This window comes from Salvelinus namaycush, chromosome 28, assembly GCF_016432855.1.
Source record: "Salvelinus namaycush isolate Seneca chromosome 28, SaNama_1.0, whole genome shotgun sequence".
NCBI lineage: Eukaryota > Metazoa > Chordata > Actinopteri > Salmoniformes > Salmonidae > Salvelinus > Salvelinus namaycush.
In genome coordinates, this window is record NC_052334.1 from 28,366,580 (window position 1) to 28,384,036 (window position 17,457).

Genomic DNA, 17,457 nt, shown 5'->3' on the forward strand with positions numbered 1-17,457 from the left:
TCTGTATTTATTGTCAGGCCATCACCATGAGGATGGGACTCGGGGCAACTCTGAGGATTCTGTTGTGAACGGGAAGCAGGTTATCCAGTCAAAGCCCCCTAGACCCCCTAGACCCTTCACACCCCCTGACTCAGAGGAGCTTCTGTCCAGCTCCCCTCCAGAGACTCACTCCCCTCCTCAGAGCCATGGCAAAGAAGACCCCCAGCAGGCCTTCGTCATCGAGTTCTTTGATGACAATCCACGCAAGAAGCGTTCACAGACCTTCACCAACAACACAGTCCAGCCCGACAGCCCGGCCCTTAGGAACAAGCTGGAGAAGAAGTTGGGCCCCAGCACCCCCACCCAGCAGTATACCATACCCCTGAAGGGCCCGGGCTCTGGAGGCCCCCAGAGGGCCGGCTCCCTGAGGCGGGAGAAGATGGAGGATCGGATCAATACTAGCTTCTCTTCCCAATCTTCCTCCATACAGCCCAGGCCCTTTAGAAGTGTGGGCCGCAGGTCCAAACTGGCCCAGGACTTCACTGCTGAGTTCCTGAGGGAGTCCAGACAGGAGACTAGACCGAGCATGAACACAACCTGGGAGAGGAAGACTTCACCTGTGTCTCCTACCATCAGCCCACCACCAACAGAAATGGCACCAGTGCCCAACTCCCACCATACCCCACCAAGCCCCCCTCAGCCCCCTGTCCCATATCTGACTCAGACCTCCACCGTCAACCAGCCTGTGCCCCTGAAAGCCCCTCTAATATCCCTGGTCAACCATACCCTGGAGGCCGCACGTACCCTGGAGGCCGCACGTACCCTGGAGGCCGCACGGAGCCTGGAGGCCACATGTACCCTGGAGGCCACACAGAGCCTGGAGGTTGGAAGCCCCAGACGCTTGGGGAATGAGGAGGATGATGCCTTGAGTGAAGCAGGCACCTACACCATCGAGACAGAGGTCCAGGATGAAGAGGTGGTAGAGGCACGCAGCAAGATAGACCAGGCAAGTCTCTTTGCCTTACTCTCTGTAATAGTCTTATCTTTCCAAGTTTGTTTTAATATCACACCTTGTCATGCCATGAGCTTCAGCCTGAGAACCTGCCTTGTCAAGTATCCGACAGCCATGCTATCTAACAAAAGCCACCATGGTTGTCACACAGGAGCGTAGAGGACTTGGCAGCCTCCAGCCCTGGAGCGACAGCATTCACACATCATGCTTTGTTTCTGACAGGTGTTTGGGGTTGTTGAGGGGCCAGAGCAGCCCAGCCACACTGCAGCAGCAGCATATAAGCCTGTTAAGGCTCAGGACAGGGAGGAGCGTAGGGAGAGTAGCTCTGTGGATCTAAGGCCAGCTCCAGGGCAGGGACAGAATCAGCTGCAGGTAAACCCCCAGCCGGCCTCCGTTTGGTGACAGATTCCCAGAGCTAACACAATCAAATAAACAATCAATCAGTCAATTAATTCATCTACTGGGTCAATAAGCTGGGAAGCACAAATCTGCATGTTTTGGTCTCTTGATTCTCCATGGTTTCTCCTTATCTCCCTCGCAGATTTTGTGTAGTCTCTTTTGGTTTCTGGGGGTGTTGGTGGTGTAGTTCTTTACTTCCTGCTGGTTTTGGATGTGACCAACTGGTTTTCTCTTGTGGTGTCCTTGGTTTCAATCTGAGGAATAGGAATGGCTTTGTGGCGGCTGGCATGTTTTTGCTGTCATAGGATATTTTTTTATATCTGAAAATGACACTAACATCCCAAGCCGTAAATGTGTCTATTCCCTAATAGATTTTTAAATCGTAAATTATACTTTCTTGAACGGGATTATGTGTTATTTTTCCTTGTATTGTAAGCGTTATTGTGTTTACTGACTGCTGTTGTGACATGAATAACTAAAGTGATCCTTCATGCAGGTGTCTGGTGGCTCTAAGTGGGTGTCTCGCTGGGCCAGCCTGGCAGACAGCTACACAGACTCTGGCCCCGCCTCAGGCCTCTTCGACATCCCCTCACAGATTGAGCTGTCAGGAGGAGGTAAGACACCTGATGGGAATTTGCACAGAATTTGAAATGATAATGAGTTATAGTCCTGATTATCAACTTCATAAAAAATGCATCCTTCTGTTTCCATTCAGTTGGTGGGAGGACCGGCTATCAGGCGATGCTCAGTCGCAACGTCAAAAATGTGGAATCAGAAGGCCAGAGTTCCAGAACACGGCGGATTCTGCCTCAGGCACCGTTGGTGGAGAAGAATGAGACTCCAACTCCCAGCATTCTAGTCCATCAGGACACTTACTCTACCTATGATGTCAGAGAGAAGAGCTCCAGAGCCCTCTGTCCACAGGAGGGACTCCACAACCTGTCTGTACAGGACGACCTAGACCCAGACAGCCTGAGTGATGTCAGTAAGTCAGACGACGGCTCCATCGTAGAACAGAGGACGACGCCCACACCAGATATGACAGACAAGAGTTCATCTCAGAGCAGAGAAGAGGAGAGGCCCAGACTCCCACCCAAGTCTACATCATTCTACATCGACTCTGAGAAGCGGGGATCCAGACCCAATACGCCCAGGACTGAGAGAAAACTACCACCTCCTCCTAATACACCACAGCTCTCCACAGCCACCCTGACCAAACAACGGGGTGGACAGGACTCACAGAAGACTGTGAAGCCCAACCCGTCAGCTCCCAAGCTGGACTACCAGGGTAGAGTCAGCCCTCAGCCCAAGGAGATCTCAGTGTGTCTGGTCAGGCAGGAGAGCTTCACTAAGGACCAGCCAAGTGATGCTGCACAGGTCACCAGACTCCCCCACATCTCCAGCCAGCCTGCTCTGAATGACCCAGACCCTGCTGAGGTGTTCCAGGGTATCTGCAGCCAGGACACCCACTCCTACCTCAAGGAGACTGAGGACGCTCTGGCTGCCCTGGAGGCCAAGCTCCAGGCCCAGACTGATGTAGTTCCTTGTCCCATAGATGACACTCTGTCTGGGGAGTCTGACATGGACTCAGCTAGCACTGCCAGCCAGCGCAGCAACCAGACTGCCCCCAAGACCAGATCTAAGAAGCCCTCTATCACCTGTGGCCTTCAGAGGGAGAGGTCCTCTGCCAGCTCCTTCACCCAGGAGCCCAGTCGCCTGCCGTCAGCCCATAATCGCCTGTCAGAAAAGCAGCGGTCTCAGGGAGAAGATAGCAGAGATAGTAAGCCTGAACCAGGCAGGAGACTGGGGATGAGACGCAGTGTGGGCAAACATGGCTCCATGGACCTTAGCGATGACCCCCAGAGCTCCAGCTTACCCTACTGGCCTGATACCATTTCCTCAGACCAGGAAGGCTACCGGCCCACTACACGCAAGAAGTACACCGCCCCCCTGCAGAAGGAGGAGTCTTCTAAGTCCTCCAAAGTGTCCCAGGCCCTGAGCCGCTCCAACAGCATGTATGCCCCAAGGCCTACTAGAGCCTCCATGCTTCGTCGGGCTCGCCTGGGCGAGGCGTCCGACAACGAGGGCACAGAGACGGACAGGATCTCCCAGGAGGCCAGTGGGCCCACCAAGGCCTCCCAGGACAGTAAGAAGCAGCTCTCCAGGCTGGACATGCTGGCTCTGCCCCGGAAGAGGACCAGCTCCTTCCACACTCCCAGTGATACAGAGTCCTCCGCACCCAGGACCGGCTTCTCCAACCGCAGCACAGAGTCCAACAGCGGCTCTGGGCGTAAGGCCTCTGTAGCCGGACCCAGCTCTAAGCCTGTGCTAGGCAGGGCCTCTGGAGCTCCCTGCAAGCCCATCACCCGCGGCCGCTCCAGCAGTGCCAAATACACCAGCAGCACAGCCAGTGAGTTACACACACAGTCTACTCTTTGCAAAATATGATATAACATTACAGTCTTTTGACAAAGTGGTCATTACAGGTAGAAAAATGTGTCTTAAGTGTTTAAATATGTCCCAGACAATCTTGAAATGTTACAGAAATGTAATGAAACATAAACATGTCAACTTCTGGATTGGAAGCATCACAATGTAGGTTTGCGTAAAGGAGACCAGTCCTATTAATGATCTGGATGAATTGGTTTAAGTGAGTTTGAGACAATTAGTTCAACTAACAAGTTACAAGGGGGCAAGCCTAGGTTGTATTCTTCTGGAGATTGGTTTCATGAGCCATGGTTTAAAGGTCCCTGACCTTTGGCTTTTAATAAGGACCTTCACTAACAACACTTATGCTGTATTGCTATTTGTAATTTAAATATAAACCCTGCAATATTTTCTATAGGGGCAATTTCACGGTAACAGATTTATGCTGAGATGCTGGTTTTTCACTTTAAAATGTATGCAAAACAAAAACCAATGATCGCAAAGTTCAACAAACTATACAGCTCAATGCACAGACTTAACAATTTCCACAGAAAATTTTACAAAAACACATTTAGTTGAAGAACAGTGCAGATGCAAAGTTTGGTAACAGAATGACAGCACAAACCGCCATTCTGTTACTGTGGAGTTGTATGGTCTGTCTGACTGCAATTATAGTTTTTTGTGTGACATAGCTTTTAAGGTGAAATCAGTCTCAGCATCACTCTGTTACCGTGGAATTTCCCCTAGAATACCTGTGGTGAAAGTGGATACCATCTGCTCAATGTTCTCATAATCATTATATAACGTTCAATCATAACACGACTGTCTAGAAAATTGTTGTGAGAGTATTGTGGGTCAGATGTCGAATACTGTACGTACACTATCCTTTGAGCGATAACAATTACATTTCTCTTTACTTTGTGTGACTTCTTCTATGGTCTTCAACAGCATTACTATTTTTTACAGTAGCCATTACTATTGTTGGGTTGAGTGCTCATTTCAGGTTGTGAATGTTTTTGAATAAAATAAAATCCTAATGAATAACATATACAGAAAGACTTAGGTTGTGATCTTGCATCAGTACATTTACCATCTGAATGAGCACTTCTACAAAACCCTTCTGTATGGGTCTCTGGGGTATATTTGGGTGTTATGGGATATGTGGGGTTTGTACTTTTTTTGCGGTGTCCTTTTCATGGTGTCTTTGTCTTTTCCTGCCTTCCTTCTCCTCATCCTCCTAACCTCACAAACACCGTTCAAACCAATTCATGGCTCCAAGGCTCCAGACAACGGCAGAAAGGCTCTGACTACACCTCCACCTCGGAGGAGGAGTATGACTCTGGTAACCAGATCACCCCTAAACACAAACGCTCCCAGACCCCCTCAGCCTCCCGCTCCCAGCACCTCATCCCCCCGCGCCCCAAACCCCGCTCAAGAGACTCGGACCAGGAGAGTCACGAGGGAGACGCCTACCAGAACTGGTCCTCCCACAGTGCTGAGATAGCAAAGTGAGTTGAGATAGCAGGGGGACAACCAGGGCTGGCTCCAGGCATAAGTGGTCGCTTAGGGCACCAGACCCTTTTTTTGTATTTATTTTTAGGATCTCAATCGGTGTCTCAACATTGAGTTCAAAATTTGGTTGTGCATCAGCATTTTTTCTCTTTTTATGTCAGCCATTAGCAGTCACTCAATGATGGCTAGCAATTATTTGATTGGTAAGTCAGTCTAGCAAGCTATCTAAACATGTAGTAATCATGGCCAAATACTGATCGGGCACGCAGGGCATGTGCTCAGGGACCCTGACATCCAGGGAGCCCCCATGGATTTTGTTAGTCACTCTCACTTAGATATAATTAACATGGCATTAGTCATGGCAAAATGTATAGAATTCCAGAAAATTGGCTTTAAAACTGAAAAAGAATTCTCTCCACCCCATGACAATTTTGTGGGGATATTATAGGAAATTAGCTGTAAAAATGCCCAAAACAATATCTCTGCCCCATGGCAAAATTAAAAGAACAGCATTACATTTCTTATAAAATTGTAAAAATGTCTCTCCGCCCCATGGCAAAATGTGTAAAACCTCTGAAAACTTGCTTCAAAACTGCAACACTTTTTCGCTCTTGGAGGAGTGCCTGAGGTGTCCCTATATTGGTCTGTTTTCCCCTTCTAGACTGAGTCAGGACCTGGCTAAAGATCTGGCCATCCTGGCCAGGGAGATCCATGACGTGGCTGGTGATACTGATCCTCAGAGCTCTTCTGGAGTGGAGGCCAGCACACCTGCCTCTACCATGACCACCCAGGATGAGGTATGTTAACCACACTGCCAAGTCACACACTTATGGGCCTGATGGAGAGCTTTTCAATTTATATATTTTCTTTAGCACCCATTAAAGTATATTTACATTTTTACATTTAAGTCATTTAGCAGACGCTCTTATCCAGAGCGACTTACAATTACATACATTCATACATTTTTTTGTACTGGCCCCCCGTGGGAATCGAACCCACAACCCTGGCGTTGCAAGCGCCATGCTCTACCAACTGAGCTACACGGGGCCTTCATATATCCTTACCTGTCTTCACTGGTTCATGTTACAATGGCTGGAGAAGACATACTCAACCTTTAAACCAAGAGTTTCCATTCACTCCATGCTATCAGACAGCACAGCCATCTCCTCAGGCTGCTCAGCCTTCTCAGGTGCAGATTTATCAGTTCACTCTCACAACAACATTTCAATTGGTTGCTCTCACATCTGGGGCCAATGCAAAACATTCCGCTGTCATTAATGGGGTCGTATCCATGGATTCATCTTGATCGCTCTGTTTCTATATGTTACCTTATGATTGGCACATATCATAACCACCCTTAACTAATGTCTGGCTCCTGTTATATTGCAGTTGGTTCATCCTATTCCTGAGGCTGGTGTGAACTACCAGAGAGCTCCCCCTGGTTCACCTGCTGCCGGGGACCCCGACCAGACCATGATGAATGAGCAGGAACACAACTCTAAGCACAGAGGATGGAACCAGGAAGAGGTTAGGCAATAACATTGTTCATACCGCTTCAATCCATTTTGAAAATTTACATTTAAAAAGCAAATAGATTGTCTCTTGATAAGTTGCTGTTTAGCCCAGCGGTGATCAGCCTTGTCTTTGTGAAGTGGAGAGCTGACTGAATGTATTTGTCTGTCATCTCTCTCTCCAGGTTGTTATTGATGACCTTATGCTGAATCCAGTGTCCCAGATCTCTCTGGCTATTCGAGAAAACACAGAGCAACTAGCTGAGAAAATAAAGTAAGAATGTATACCTAGACAAGAAGCATGTGCAAAAGTTCACAATACTTTGTCAGGCCATTCTCCCCACAGCTCATACCAGAACCAGATGAGAAGTTGTATTAATCCTCTCTGATATGCAGTTATCTTGTTAGCTCTGCATGACTAAGTGAGTGATCACAGCCTGCCAGCATGGTTAATGGACTGAGAGTGAGTAGAATATGCTGTGTTGGGCAGATAGTCTATCCTTAGGGAGATATGGGACATCAGATATTCAGTTTAGTAATTCCTCATTTTATACGTGGTTGCTCTGTCTGTACTCGAGTTCGTTTTTTTTTTTGTGCTTTCAGGGTACTATTCCACAACAAACAGGACGTTTGGGAGGAGATTGAAGCAAAGATCAATGCTGAAAATGACATCCCTGTCCTGAAAGGCTCTAACAAGGTTGGTATTTCCTCAAGTTTGGACCAGGTGTTTATAGGTATTTCCGATGATTTGCTGTATTGTTTATTTCCCTCGGCAGTGTAAAATGCCTATCTGTATTTCAGGAAATCACATCTATTCTCAAAGAGCTCAGAAGAGTTCAGAGACAACTTGAAGGCAAGTGCACCTTCATCACAAATATTGAGTAAATACTCCATGTAAACAAGCATCACTTAAAAGCTTTTTTTATTTTATTATTATTTTTTTGTTTGTCATTTGCTTTTCTCCCTCAGCATTTCAGATGTGTTGATTTATGCCAAATTTGTCTGTCTCCCAGTCATCAACACCATCATTGAACCCAGTGGGAACCTTGAGCCAGCCAAAACCTCCACTCCTATCTCCCCCTCCTCAGCCAGCGTAAGGCCATCCAGGGCCCCTTCGAGAGACTGGAGGTCATTAGGTTCCCAGCGGGGTGAGGGTGGGGTCTCCTCTTCCAGCTCCAGGTCCAGTGAGAGTGTCAGGAGATCAGCTATGGCCTCAGAGGCAGAGAGCTATGTGGTCTGAGGTTCTGGAACACAGTGCCTCCTCTTCACTGCTGCGCCACAATCCCAGGTGTTGAGAGAGTGGATTTGAGAGGGGGAAATGGGCACTGCAAGAGAGAACTGTGGCCCCACTGCACGAAGACACTACTGCACTGTGTGTACACTACTAGAGAACTGAAATGCGTATTTAACTGCCATGGTGTGAGAAGGGGATTGTACAAGACACACTAAAGCCATGCATTGGTTAGTTCAGCTGAGAGAAAACCCCTTTAAGGCAAGGCCATTATTGTGCCATATACAGTGCATTCGGAAAGTATTCAGGCCCCTTGACTTTTTCCACATTTTGTTACGTTACAGCCTTATTCTAAAATGTATTACATAGTTTTTCCTCCTCATAAATCTACACACAATACCTCATAATAACAAAGCAAAAACAGGTTTTTAGACATTTCTACAAATGTGTTAAAAATTAAGAACTGAAATATAATATTTACATAAGTATTCAGACCCTTTACTCAGTACTTTGTTGAAGCAGCGATTACAGCCTAGAGTTTTCTTGGGTATGACGCTACAATCTTGGCACAATTGTATTGTTCATCATTCCCTCAATCTGGACTAGTCTCCCAGTCCCTGCTGCTGAAGAACATCCCCACAGCATGATTCTGCCACCACTATGATTCACCGTAGGGATGGTGCCAGGCTTCCTCCAGACGTGACGCTTTGCATTCAGGCCAAAGAGTTCATTCTTGGTTTCATCAGACCAGAGAATCTTGTTTCTCATGGCCTGAGATTCTTTAGGTGCCTTTTCGCAAACTCCAAGCAGGCTTCATGGGCCTTTTACTGAGAAGTGGCTTCTGTCTGGCCACTACCATAAAGGTCTGATTGGTGGAGTGCTGCAGAGATGGTTGTCCTTCTGGAAGGTTCTCCCATCTCCACAGAGGAACTCTGGAGCTCTGTCAGAGTGATCATCGGGTTCTTGGTCACCTCCCTGACCAAGGCCCTTCTCCCCCGATTGCTCAGTTTGGCCGGGCGGCTTAGTGGTTCCAAACTTCTTCCATTTAAGAATGATGGAGGCCACTGTGTTCTTGGGAACCTTCAATGCTGCAGAAATGATTCGGTACCCATACCCAGATCTGTGCCTTGACACAATCCTGTCTCTGAGCTCTACGGACAATTCCTTCGACCTCATGGCTTGGTTTTTTGCTCAGAAATGCACTGTCAACTGTGGGACCTTATATAGACAGGTGTGTACCTTTCCAAATCATGTCCAATCAATTGAATTTACCACAGGTGGACTCCAATCAATTTGTAGAAACATCTCAAGGATGATCAATGGAAACAGGATGCACCTGAGCTCAATTTCGAGTCTCATAGCAAAGGGTCTGAATACTTATGTACGTAAGGTATTTCTGTTTATTTTTTTATACATTTGCACAAAAGTCTAAAAACCAGTTTTCGCTTTGTCATTTTGGGGTATTGTGTGTAGATTGATGAGGAGAAAAAATATAATTTAATACATTTTAGAATAAGGCTGTAACGTAACAATGTGGAAAAAGTCAAGGGGTCTGAATACTTATCTCAGTTAATCTCACTTTCACAAAAGCATACTTGATTATATGCATTTTATTGACCTGTTTCGGTGATTTTCATTAATTGGGAAAATGTTGCTGCAATGAACTTAGAGCACAGTATATTTCAAATCCGCTTGAGTATGTTTTATTTAATTAAGTATCTCTTACTAATGCAATTAAATACGATGAAAATTCAAGAATATTTTGACTTTGATTTGGTGAAATGTATGAATAAGTAGAAAGGCGTTCTCCAGGATCCCTTGATAAACCAGTGACTGGGTTTATCAAAGACTTCCCCACTGTTTTCTTTTTCTATTGACCACTTTTTACCTCTATGGACCAAACTTGAAGAATGTATATCAAGTATTTAATTGTCATGATTTATATAGTATTAACAAGTTTATAAGTTGGCACTTGGACACTTGCTTTGAGCTAAGAGAATAATGTTATTTGTCTAGTCTTTTAAAAGAGACTGAAGCATTTTAGAGATGAAATGTAAGAATGGGTCTAGGAGTCACTGTTTCACAAGGTATTTCACGTTGCCAGTAGAAACATGTCATGATCAGATGTGTTTTGTGCCTTTTTTTAATTCTTTAGAGTCAAAAGTAGCAATTAGGTCTGCCTCATGTCTGACATTAGAAGTTTCCTTGTTCTCAGAACTGAACATCTGTGTGGAATGTACTGTATGGTTGGGTGGGCAGTGCAGTGGGGCTTAGTGGTGCGGTAGAACATCTAGGTTTAATCACCTGACAACAGCCAACTGTCTGGAGTGAGTAGTTGCATAGCTCAGCCCAGAGATTTTAAGCTTTAACACCGAATAAAACACAGGACTCATTCAGGACTTCTACCAGCTAGCGCCATTTGGAAAGTGTTTGTTAGTATTGCCGATAGGTTTGATTGTCAACCTGTCAGTTGATTGCACACCTGTCAATACTGTGGTCAGCGATATCGCAGTGCTGTCTACTTTCTGTTCCCTTCTTGATTCCCCTTTCTCGGTTTAAACTGTGATCCGTGGCTTCAATTTTACCGTTGAAGTTTACCGTTGAAACGTCTAGTAAAAGTTTTTGTGTGTGTCCTTTCAAACTATATAAACTAGTGACACTGTACACTCCTTCATTAAGCACACCACACTACCTGGTCTCCTGTGTTGTTGATGCCAGTTTATTAGGCCTATTAAGTTCAGTGTCAAAAGCAAGATGCACATGCTGTTCATTGTTTTATTATAATCTAATTATAATTGTGAGTGACAATTAGCAGAAATTCTGTGCAATTATAAATTAAATAAACATGTCTTATGATATGTGTACGTATCTAAAAGTTTGATCTGGAGATGACCTCCATCTAGTATTTTGCACTATTGTAATACCATCAGGACCCTTCAACCTTATATGCTGAGAAGCTACACTTTAAGCCCTCTTTTTTTACTAATGGGGTTGCGTTCATTCTTTTAAAGATTGTATAAATGCTCTCCTGTCCAGAATGAGAGGAGGCTGAAAGTTCAATGAAATTAAAGGACTGCAGTCCACAAGTGCTTTCCTCTTTTCTAACCAGTTTGTGTAGTTGTACATGAAGTAGTAACCGCAATTTCCCTCAGTGCCACAAAGCCTTTTGGGATATATTGTTTCATACCACAAAGTACAGTACTTGTTTACACCCATGAGCTCAGTTAAATCTGTCTCTTTGAGCTTTTGATTGCTATGGCTCTGTGCTATCCCTTGCAGTTCTTCATCAAAAGCGCCAGTCAAATTAGATATATCTTGATGTAAGTTATGAGTCCCATTTTGTTAAACCAATTCGTATCCCTTCAAAGTCGTCACCATAGTTTGGTTTTTTGGTTGTTTGGCTCTTGCACCCTAAACAAAAAAGTTTCCACTTTATTTTTTATTGATGTTTTCCAGAATTAATCTATTGAAAAAGTTATAATTTTGTGCATAATTTAGAAAATGGGATTCCATTTTTTGTAATAAACTGATTTGTAATCAATTATGTGGTGTACTGTCATCTTCATAATTTTTATTCCAAAGTCACTTGTTTGATATAGGCCTAATATTGTAGAACTCAACACATTTACATGTTTTACAAGTCATTGTATTTGTATGTCCTGATCTGTCAGAAAGAGAAATGAAAGAAAAAACAGGAACCATGTGTGTTACTGTGTACAGTAAATATCATACTTCTTAGTTTCATATCAGTTTCTGTGGATTAGAGGAAGAACAAATCGCTTGTAGTAGACAACACCTGCTTTACTCTGTAAGTCGTTTTTTTATGTTAAATGCTGTTTAAATGTATGTTTAAAATTATATTGATGATCAATAACATTTTAGGTCTGAATTTCAACAGGATGTCAGGAACATTAGTGCCAGAGATGTCTTCTCCTTACAAGACTTTACATGATGGCTATGTTCCCAACCGAAGGGTAAGAGTTGCTTGTCAAGCATTTGTCAAACTTTTCAGTAGAATCTTATCTGTTGATACAACTGAAGTCTGTTCTAACTATTATTCATATTCATGTTGAAATAAAAATAATTCTGTCCTCATTTTTCATAAACATCACACTTGGTTGTGTGTCCGTGCTCTCAGGGCTCAAAACGGCTTGTGTCTATAGCTGTGGTTATGGGATGTTTGACTGCTTTGGGTGCACTGCTCTCCTTTTCTATATTGGACAAGTGCACAGAAGAAGAGCATTTCCAAAATGACAAGCTCTTCCAAGAAACAAGAACTGATCAAAATAACATTTCTGATGAGCAAAGCCGGTGAGCTTCATGTACACAGTATACGTTTTTGCTTTAACACAATTGACAATGTAAAACAGTGCCATTTTTTTCAAGGGAATTGGATGCTTTGTTTCCAGTTTGTAATCATCCCCAAAGACTAGTAATTAAGAGGTCCTGTTGTGAATTCCTCAGAATTATCCTTGTGGAGAGCATTCCCCTGTATATGAAATATGACGACAATGCAACCTTTGGGACCCCAGTGGACAAGGCCTGGAGAGATCTCCTGTCCATGGCAACTAACCAAGTCGATGTGGCTTCCTTCTACTGGACTCTTACCGGTGATGACATCAATATGAACTCTTCCACTGACTTACCTGTGAGTTCTAAAACAGCCACTGCAGGCAAATTCATCCCTTTAAATTTGCCTGCACTTTATCTAATGTCACCATCAACAGGGAAAGGACATACTGGAGCAGCTTGGAGCTTTGCCTTCCAGAAACATATCAGTGAGGGTTGTGACGAGTATTCCCTCTATGCTGACAAACTCCACAGATCTACAAGTTCTGAGACAGAAAGGTCTGAAAACATCCCTTAAACCAACCCTGGTCCTCCAGTAGCCCCTACAGTAGACATTTTTATTGTAACCCTGGACACACACACCTGATTCAACATGCAAACAAAAAAAAATGACGGCCTACCGGGGAACAGTGGGTTAACTGTGTTGTTCAGGGGCAGAATGACAGATTTTTACCTTGTCAGCTCGGTGATTCGATCCTGCTACCTTTCGGTTACTGGCCCAATTCTCTAACCATTAGGCTACCTGCCGCCCCAAATCATCATGCCCTCGATGAGTGAGATGCATTTGTCCAGGGCTACAATGAAAATGTGTACTGTTGGGGGAACTGGAGGACAAGGGTTGGGAAACAAATCACATTTTATTAGTCACATGCGCCAAATACAACGGGTGTAGACTTTACAGTGAAATGCTTACTTACAAGCCCCTAACCAACAATGCAGTTTAAAAAATATGAAAAAGAATAAGAAATAAAAGTAACAAGTAATTAAAGAGCGTTATAGAGTTATTAAAATAACAATAGCGAGACTATGTACAGGGGGCAGCGGTACAGAGTCAATGTGCGGGGGCACCGGTTAATCGAGGTAATTGAGGTAATATGTACATGCAGGTAGAGTTAAAGTGACTATGCATAGATAATAAACAGAGAGTAGCAGCAGTGAAAAAGAGGGAGGGGGGGGCAATGCAAATAGTCTGGGTAGCCATTTGATTAGATGTTCAGGAGTATTATGGCTTGGGGGTAGAAGCTGTTTAGAAGCCTCTTGGACCTAGACTTGGTGCTCCGGGTACTGCTTGCTGTGTGGTAGAGAGAGAACAGTCTATGACTAGGGTGGCTGGAGTCTTTGACAATTTTTAGGGCCTTCCTCTGACACCGCCTGGTATAGAGGTCCTGGATGGCAGGAAGCTTGGCCCCAGTGATGTACTGGGCCGTACGCACTACCCTCTGTAGTGCCTTGCGGTCGGAGGCCGAGCAGTTGCCATACCAGGCAGTGATGCTTTCGATGGTGCAGCTGTAGAACCTTTTGAGGATCTGAGGACCCATGCCAAATCTTTTTAGTCTCCTGAGGGGGAATAGGTTTTGTCGTGCCCTCTTCACGACTGTCTTGGTGTGCTTGGACCATGCTAGTTTGTTGGTGATGTGGACACCAAGGAACTTGAAGCTTTCAACCTGCTCCACTACAGCCCTGTCGATGAGAATGGGGGCGTGCTCGGGCCTCCTTTTCCTGTAGTCCACAATCATCTCCTTTGGTCTATTTTATTTAACCTTTATCACTTTGAGGGAGAGATTGTTGTCCTGGCACCACACGGCCAGGTCTCTGACCTCCTCTCTATAGGCTGTCTCGTCATTGTCGGTGATCAGGCCTATCACTGTTGTGTCATCAGAAAACGTAATGGTGTTGGAGTCGTGCCTGGCCGTGCAGTCATAAGTGAACAGGGAGTACAGGAAGGGACTGAGCACGCACCCCTGAGGGGCCCTTGCGTTGAGGATCAGTGTGGCGGATGTGTTGTTACCTTCCCTTACCACCTGGGGGCGGCCCGTCAGTAAGTCCAGGATCCAGTTTCAGAGGGAGGTGTTTAGTTCCAGGATCCTTAGCTTATTGATGAGCTTTGAGGGCACTATAGTGTTGAACGCTGAGCTGTAGTTAATGAATAACATTCTCACATAGGTGTTCCTTTTACCCAGATGGGAAAGGGCAGTGTGGAGTGCAATAGAGATTGCATCATCTGTGGATCTGTTAGGGCGGTATGCAAATTGGAGTGGGTCTAGGGTCTCTAGGATAATGGTGTTGATGTGAGCCATGACCAGCCTTTCAAAGCACTTCATGGCTACAAATGTGAGTGCTACGGGTCGGTAGTCATTTAGGCAGGTTACCTTAGTGTTCTTGGGCACAGGGACTATGGTGGTCTGCTTAAAACATGTTGGTATTACAGATTTCGGACAGGGAGAGGTTGAAAATGTCAGTGAAGGCACTTGCCAATTGGTCAGTGCATGCTCGCAGTACACGTCCTGGTAATCCGTCTGGCCCTGCGGCCTTGTGAATGTTGACCTGTTTAAAGGTCTTACTCACATCGGCTGCGGAGAGCGTGATCACACAGTCGTCCGGAACAGCTGGTGCTCTCATGCATGTTTCAGTGTTATTTGCCTCGAAGCGAGCATATAAGTAGTTTAGCTTGTCTGGTAGGCTCGTGTCACTGGGCAGCTCTCGGCTGTGCTTCCCTTTGTAATATGTAATGGTTTGCAAGCCCTGCCACATCCGACGAGCGTTGGAGCCAGTGTAGTACGATTCAATCTTAGTCCTGTATTCATGCTTTGCCTGTTTGATGGAGGGCATAGCGGGATTCTTATAAGCTTCCAGGTTATAGTCCCACTCCTTGAAAGCGGCAGCTCTAGCCTTTTAGCTCAGTGCGGATGTTGCCTGTAATCCATGGCCTCTGGTTGGGGTATGTACGTACGGTCACTGTGGCGACGACGTCATCGATGCACTTGTTGATGAAGCCAATGTACCTTGTATATTATCCTACTGTATTTGAATCTTTAAATGTAATTTCATTGGTTTTCTGTAGGAGTCCAAGTCAGAAAGGTGCACTTTGGGCGTTTGACTGGGGGTGTACTCCACAGCAAGTTCTGGATTGTTGATAGGAGACACATATTCCTAGGAAGTGCCAACATGGATTGGAGGGCTCTTACACAGGTAAAGGTCTAGTGATGATATAATAGACTTACCTTTGAATACTCCACTCGCTTTGCTCCTACATGTGTCATGACAGGTAACAATGCACTATCATCTTAGGTTAAGGAACTGGGAGTGGTGATCTACAACTGCTCCAGTCTGGCTGAAGACCTCCAAAAGATATTTGAGTCCTACTGGGTGATGGGTCATCTCAACAGCTCCATCCCAGACCCTTGGCCCTCCAAATATGACACTGCCATCAACAAAGAGCATCCCTTGCTGCTGAAGGCTGATAATGTTTCAAGCAAAATCTACATTACAGTGAGTCTCTTCTGTTTCACTTCCCCATTCTGTGCTTTCAAAGGGCCCAGATCATAAAACCAATAGCATCTGAATAAAACCTGAGAGAATTAAAGAGCGTGCACATTGTCCAACACATAACAGATTGAATGGAGATTTCTTTATCATCTAATGACCATCACATCACAGTTCTACTCCTCACAGACCTCTTCTTCCCATGGCATGTCTGTCCTCTCTCTCCTAGGGTTCTCCTCCCTCTTTCTGCCCGACATCTCGGACTCAGGACCTGAATGCCATCCTCTCAGTGATATCAGGGGCGCAGCACTTCATTGATGTGGCAGTCATGGAGTATTTTCCCACCACACGCTTCATACACCCTCAAAGGTGAACCTACTGTCCTACCAGGCTTATAGCATTTTTCAATATGCCCTTGAGTTTTACTTACAACTCTGCCTTCTTGTTTTATTGTTAGATTCATTTAATCAACCTCTAATTTATCCTTTAGGTACTGGCCGGCCATTGATGATGCATTAAAGAGAGCTGCTTTTGAGCGGAATGTTAAGGTCCGTCTGCTGGTCAGCTGTGGACGTGATTCTGATCCAACCATGCTGCCTTTCCTTCAGTCTCTAGCCTCCCTGAATTACCCTGCCCATAACATCAGCATTCAAGTGGTAGGAAGACACATATAGCATACTGGTATTATTATTCAACCATGTGGTTGTCTTCTTTTCTGTACTGTAATGCCAGATTGTCCTCTTTTTCAGAAACTGTCCATTGTGCCAGTAGGGAACCAGTCAGAGATTCCCTACTCCAGAGTAAACCATAATAAATACATGGTGACTGATAGAGTGGCATATATTGGTAAGTGTTAGACAGGTCTAACAACAAGGCCTACAGTAGACTTTTCAGAAAATAGTTTAATATGATGCTACTTTATTGTGAACAGACACAGTTGTATATATGAAGGCATTACATGTAATGAACAGCCTGAATTCCAAATCCTTCTGCCCCTCAGGGACATCTAACTGGTCTGCTGACTACTTCAACACCACAGCTGGAGTGGGGCTGGTGGTTTCCCAACACACACCAAACTGGCCCTGGGGGACCCAGGCTCTGCAGGGGCAGCTCAGAGCAGTGTTTGACAGGGACTGGCACTCTCAGTTTACTGTATGTTTTGCTGACTTGGGCCATCACCCTGACTGTGCACTCTCAAAAGGATAGGCGCTTTGACTACCATCCATACACTTAGCTATAACAATGTTTACTTTAGAAAAGTATGGCTTAGGGAAATAACAGTAAGCCTGTTCGGCTGCTTTTTCTAGCCTTGGGGTTGTTTCTATAAGGGACGTTGCAACTGAACACATGATTTGCATCATCATTTGTTTGTTAGACCACTTGTTACCTTTTTCTCCTACTGAAAATGTACTTTTGGAATGTTTCATACGTCACTGTGTTACCTTTCACAAGCTAATAAATGCAGTTTCATGATGTACTTTATTGCTCATTATTTTTGCAACGAAATTGTATTATACAAGTTCATTAATTTTAAATAAAGGCAGCAAAATACT

General features: G+C 45.0%; 2 protein-coding genes across 2 annotated transcripts in view; both read left to right on the forward strand.

The window, feature by feature from the left end:
* The window catches only part of LOC120023310 (centrosomal protein of 170 kDa protein B-like), a 44,516-nt gene extending 36,070 nt beyond the window's left edge, over window positions 1-8,446 (forward strand). Inside the window, exons 9-19 of the mRNA XM_038967332.1 lie at window positions 18-985; window positions 1,214-1,363; window positions 1,887-2,004; window positions 2,106-3,800; window positions 5,097-5,325; window positions 5,991-6,126; window positions 6,719-6,856; window positions 7,026-7,114; window positions 7,444-7,537; window positions 7,642-7,693; window positions 7,854-8,446. Coding sequence (XP_038823260.1) covers window positions 18-985; window positions 1,214-1,363; window positions 1,887-2,004; window positions 2,106-3,800; window positions 5,097-5,325; window positions 5,991-6,126; window positions 6,719-6,856; window positions 7,026-7,114; window positions 7,444-7,537; window positions 7,642-7,693; window positions 7,854-8,080 — 3,896 coding nt within the window. The 3' untranslated portion in view covers window positions 8,081-8,446. The remainder of the gene's footprint in view (window positions 1-17; window positions 986-1,213; window positions 1,364-1,886; window positions 2,005-2,105; window positions 3,801-5,096; window positions 5,326-5,990; window positions 6,127-6,718; window positions 6,857-7,025; window positions 7,115-7,443; window positions 7,538-7,641; window positions 7,694-7,853) is intronic.
* A 3,375-nt stretch (window positions 8,447-11,821) lies between these two features.
* LOC120023648 (5'-3' exonuclease PLD4-like) lies at window positions 11,822-17,433 on the forward strand. Its single transcript, XM_038967699.1, has 11 exons — window positions 11,822-11,879; window positions 11,970-12,045; window positions 12,210-12,382; window positions 12,536-12,719; window positions 12,799-12,919; window positions 15,483-15,610; window positions 15,710-15,910; window positions 16,134-16,273; window positions 16,395-16,560; window positions 16,654-16,750; window positions 16,905-17,433. The coding sequence occupies exons 2-11, from the start codon at window positions 11,971-11,973 to the stop codon at window positions 17,108-17,110; spliced, it is 1,491 nt and encodes a 496-aa protein (XP_038823627.1). The 5' UTR covers window positions 11,822-11,879; window position 11,970; the 3' UTR covers window positions 17,111-17,433.
* The last annotated feature ends 24 nt before the right edge of the window (window positions 17,434-17,457 follow it).

Bases quoted from the DNA above. Each gene is read 5' to 3' on its own strand.
- LOC120023648 (XM_038967699.1), top strand. From the start codon at position 11,971: ATGTCAGGAACATTAGTGCCAGAGATGTCTTCTCCTTACAAGACTTTA. The intron at 15,611-15,709 runs GTAAAGGTCTAG...CTATCATCTTAG, and splicing joins ATTGGAGGGCTCTTACACAG to GTTAAGGAACTGGGAGTGGT. The intron at 15,911-16,133 runs GTGAGTCTCTTC...TCTCTCTCCTAG, and splicing joins CAAGCAAAATCTACATTACA to GGTTCTCCTCCCTCTTTCTG.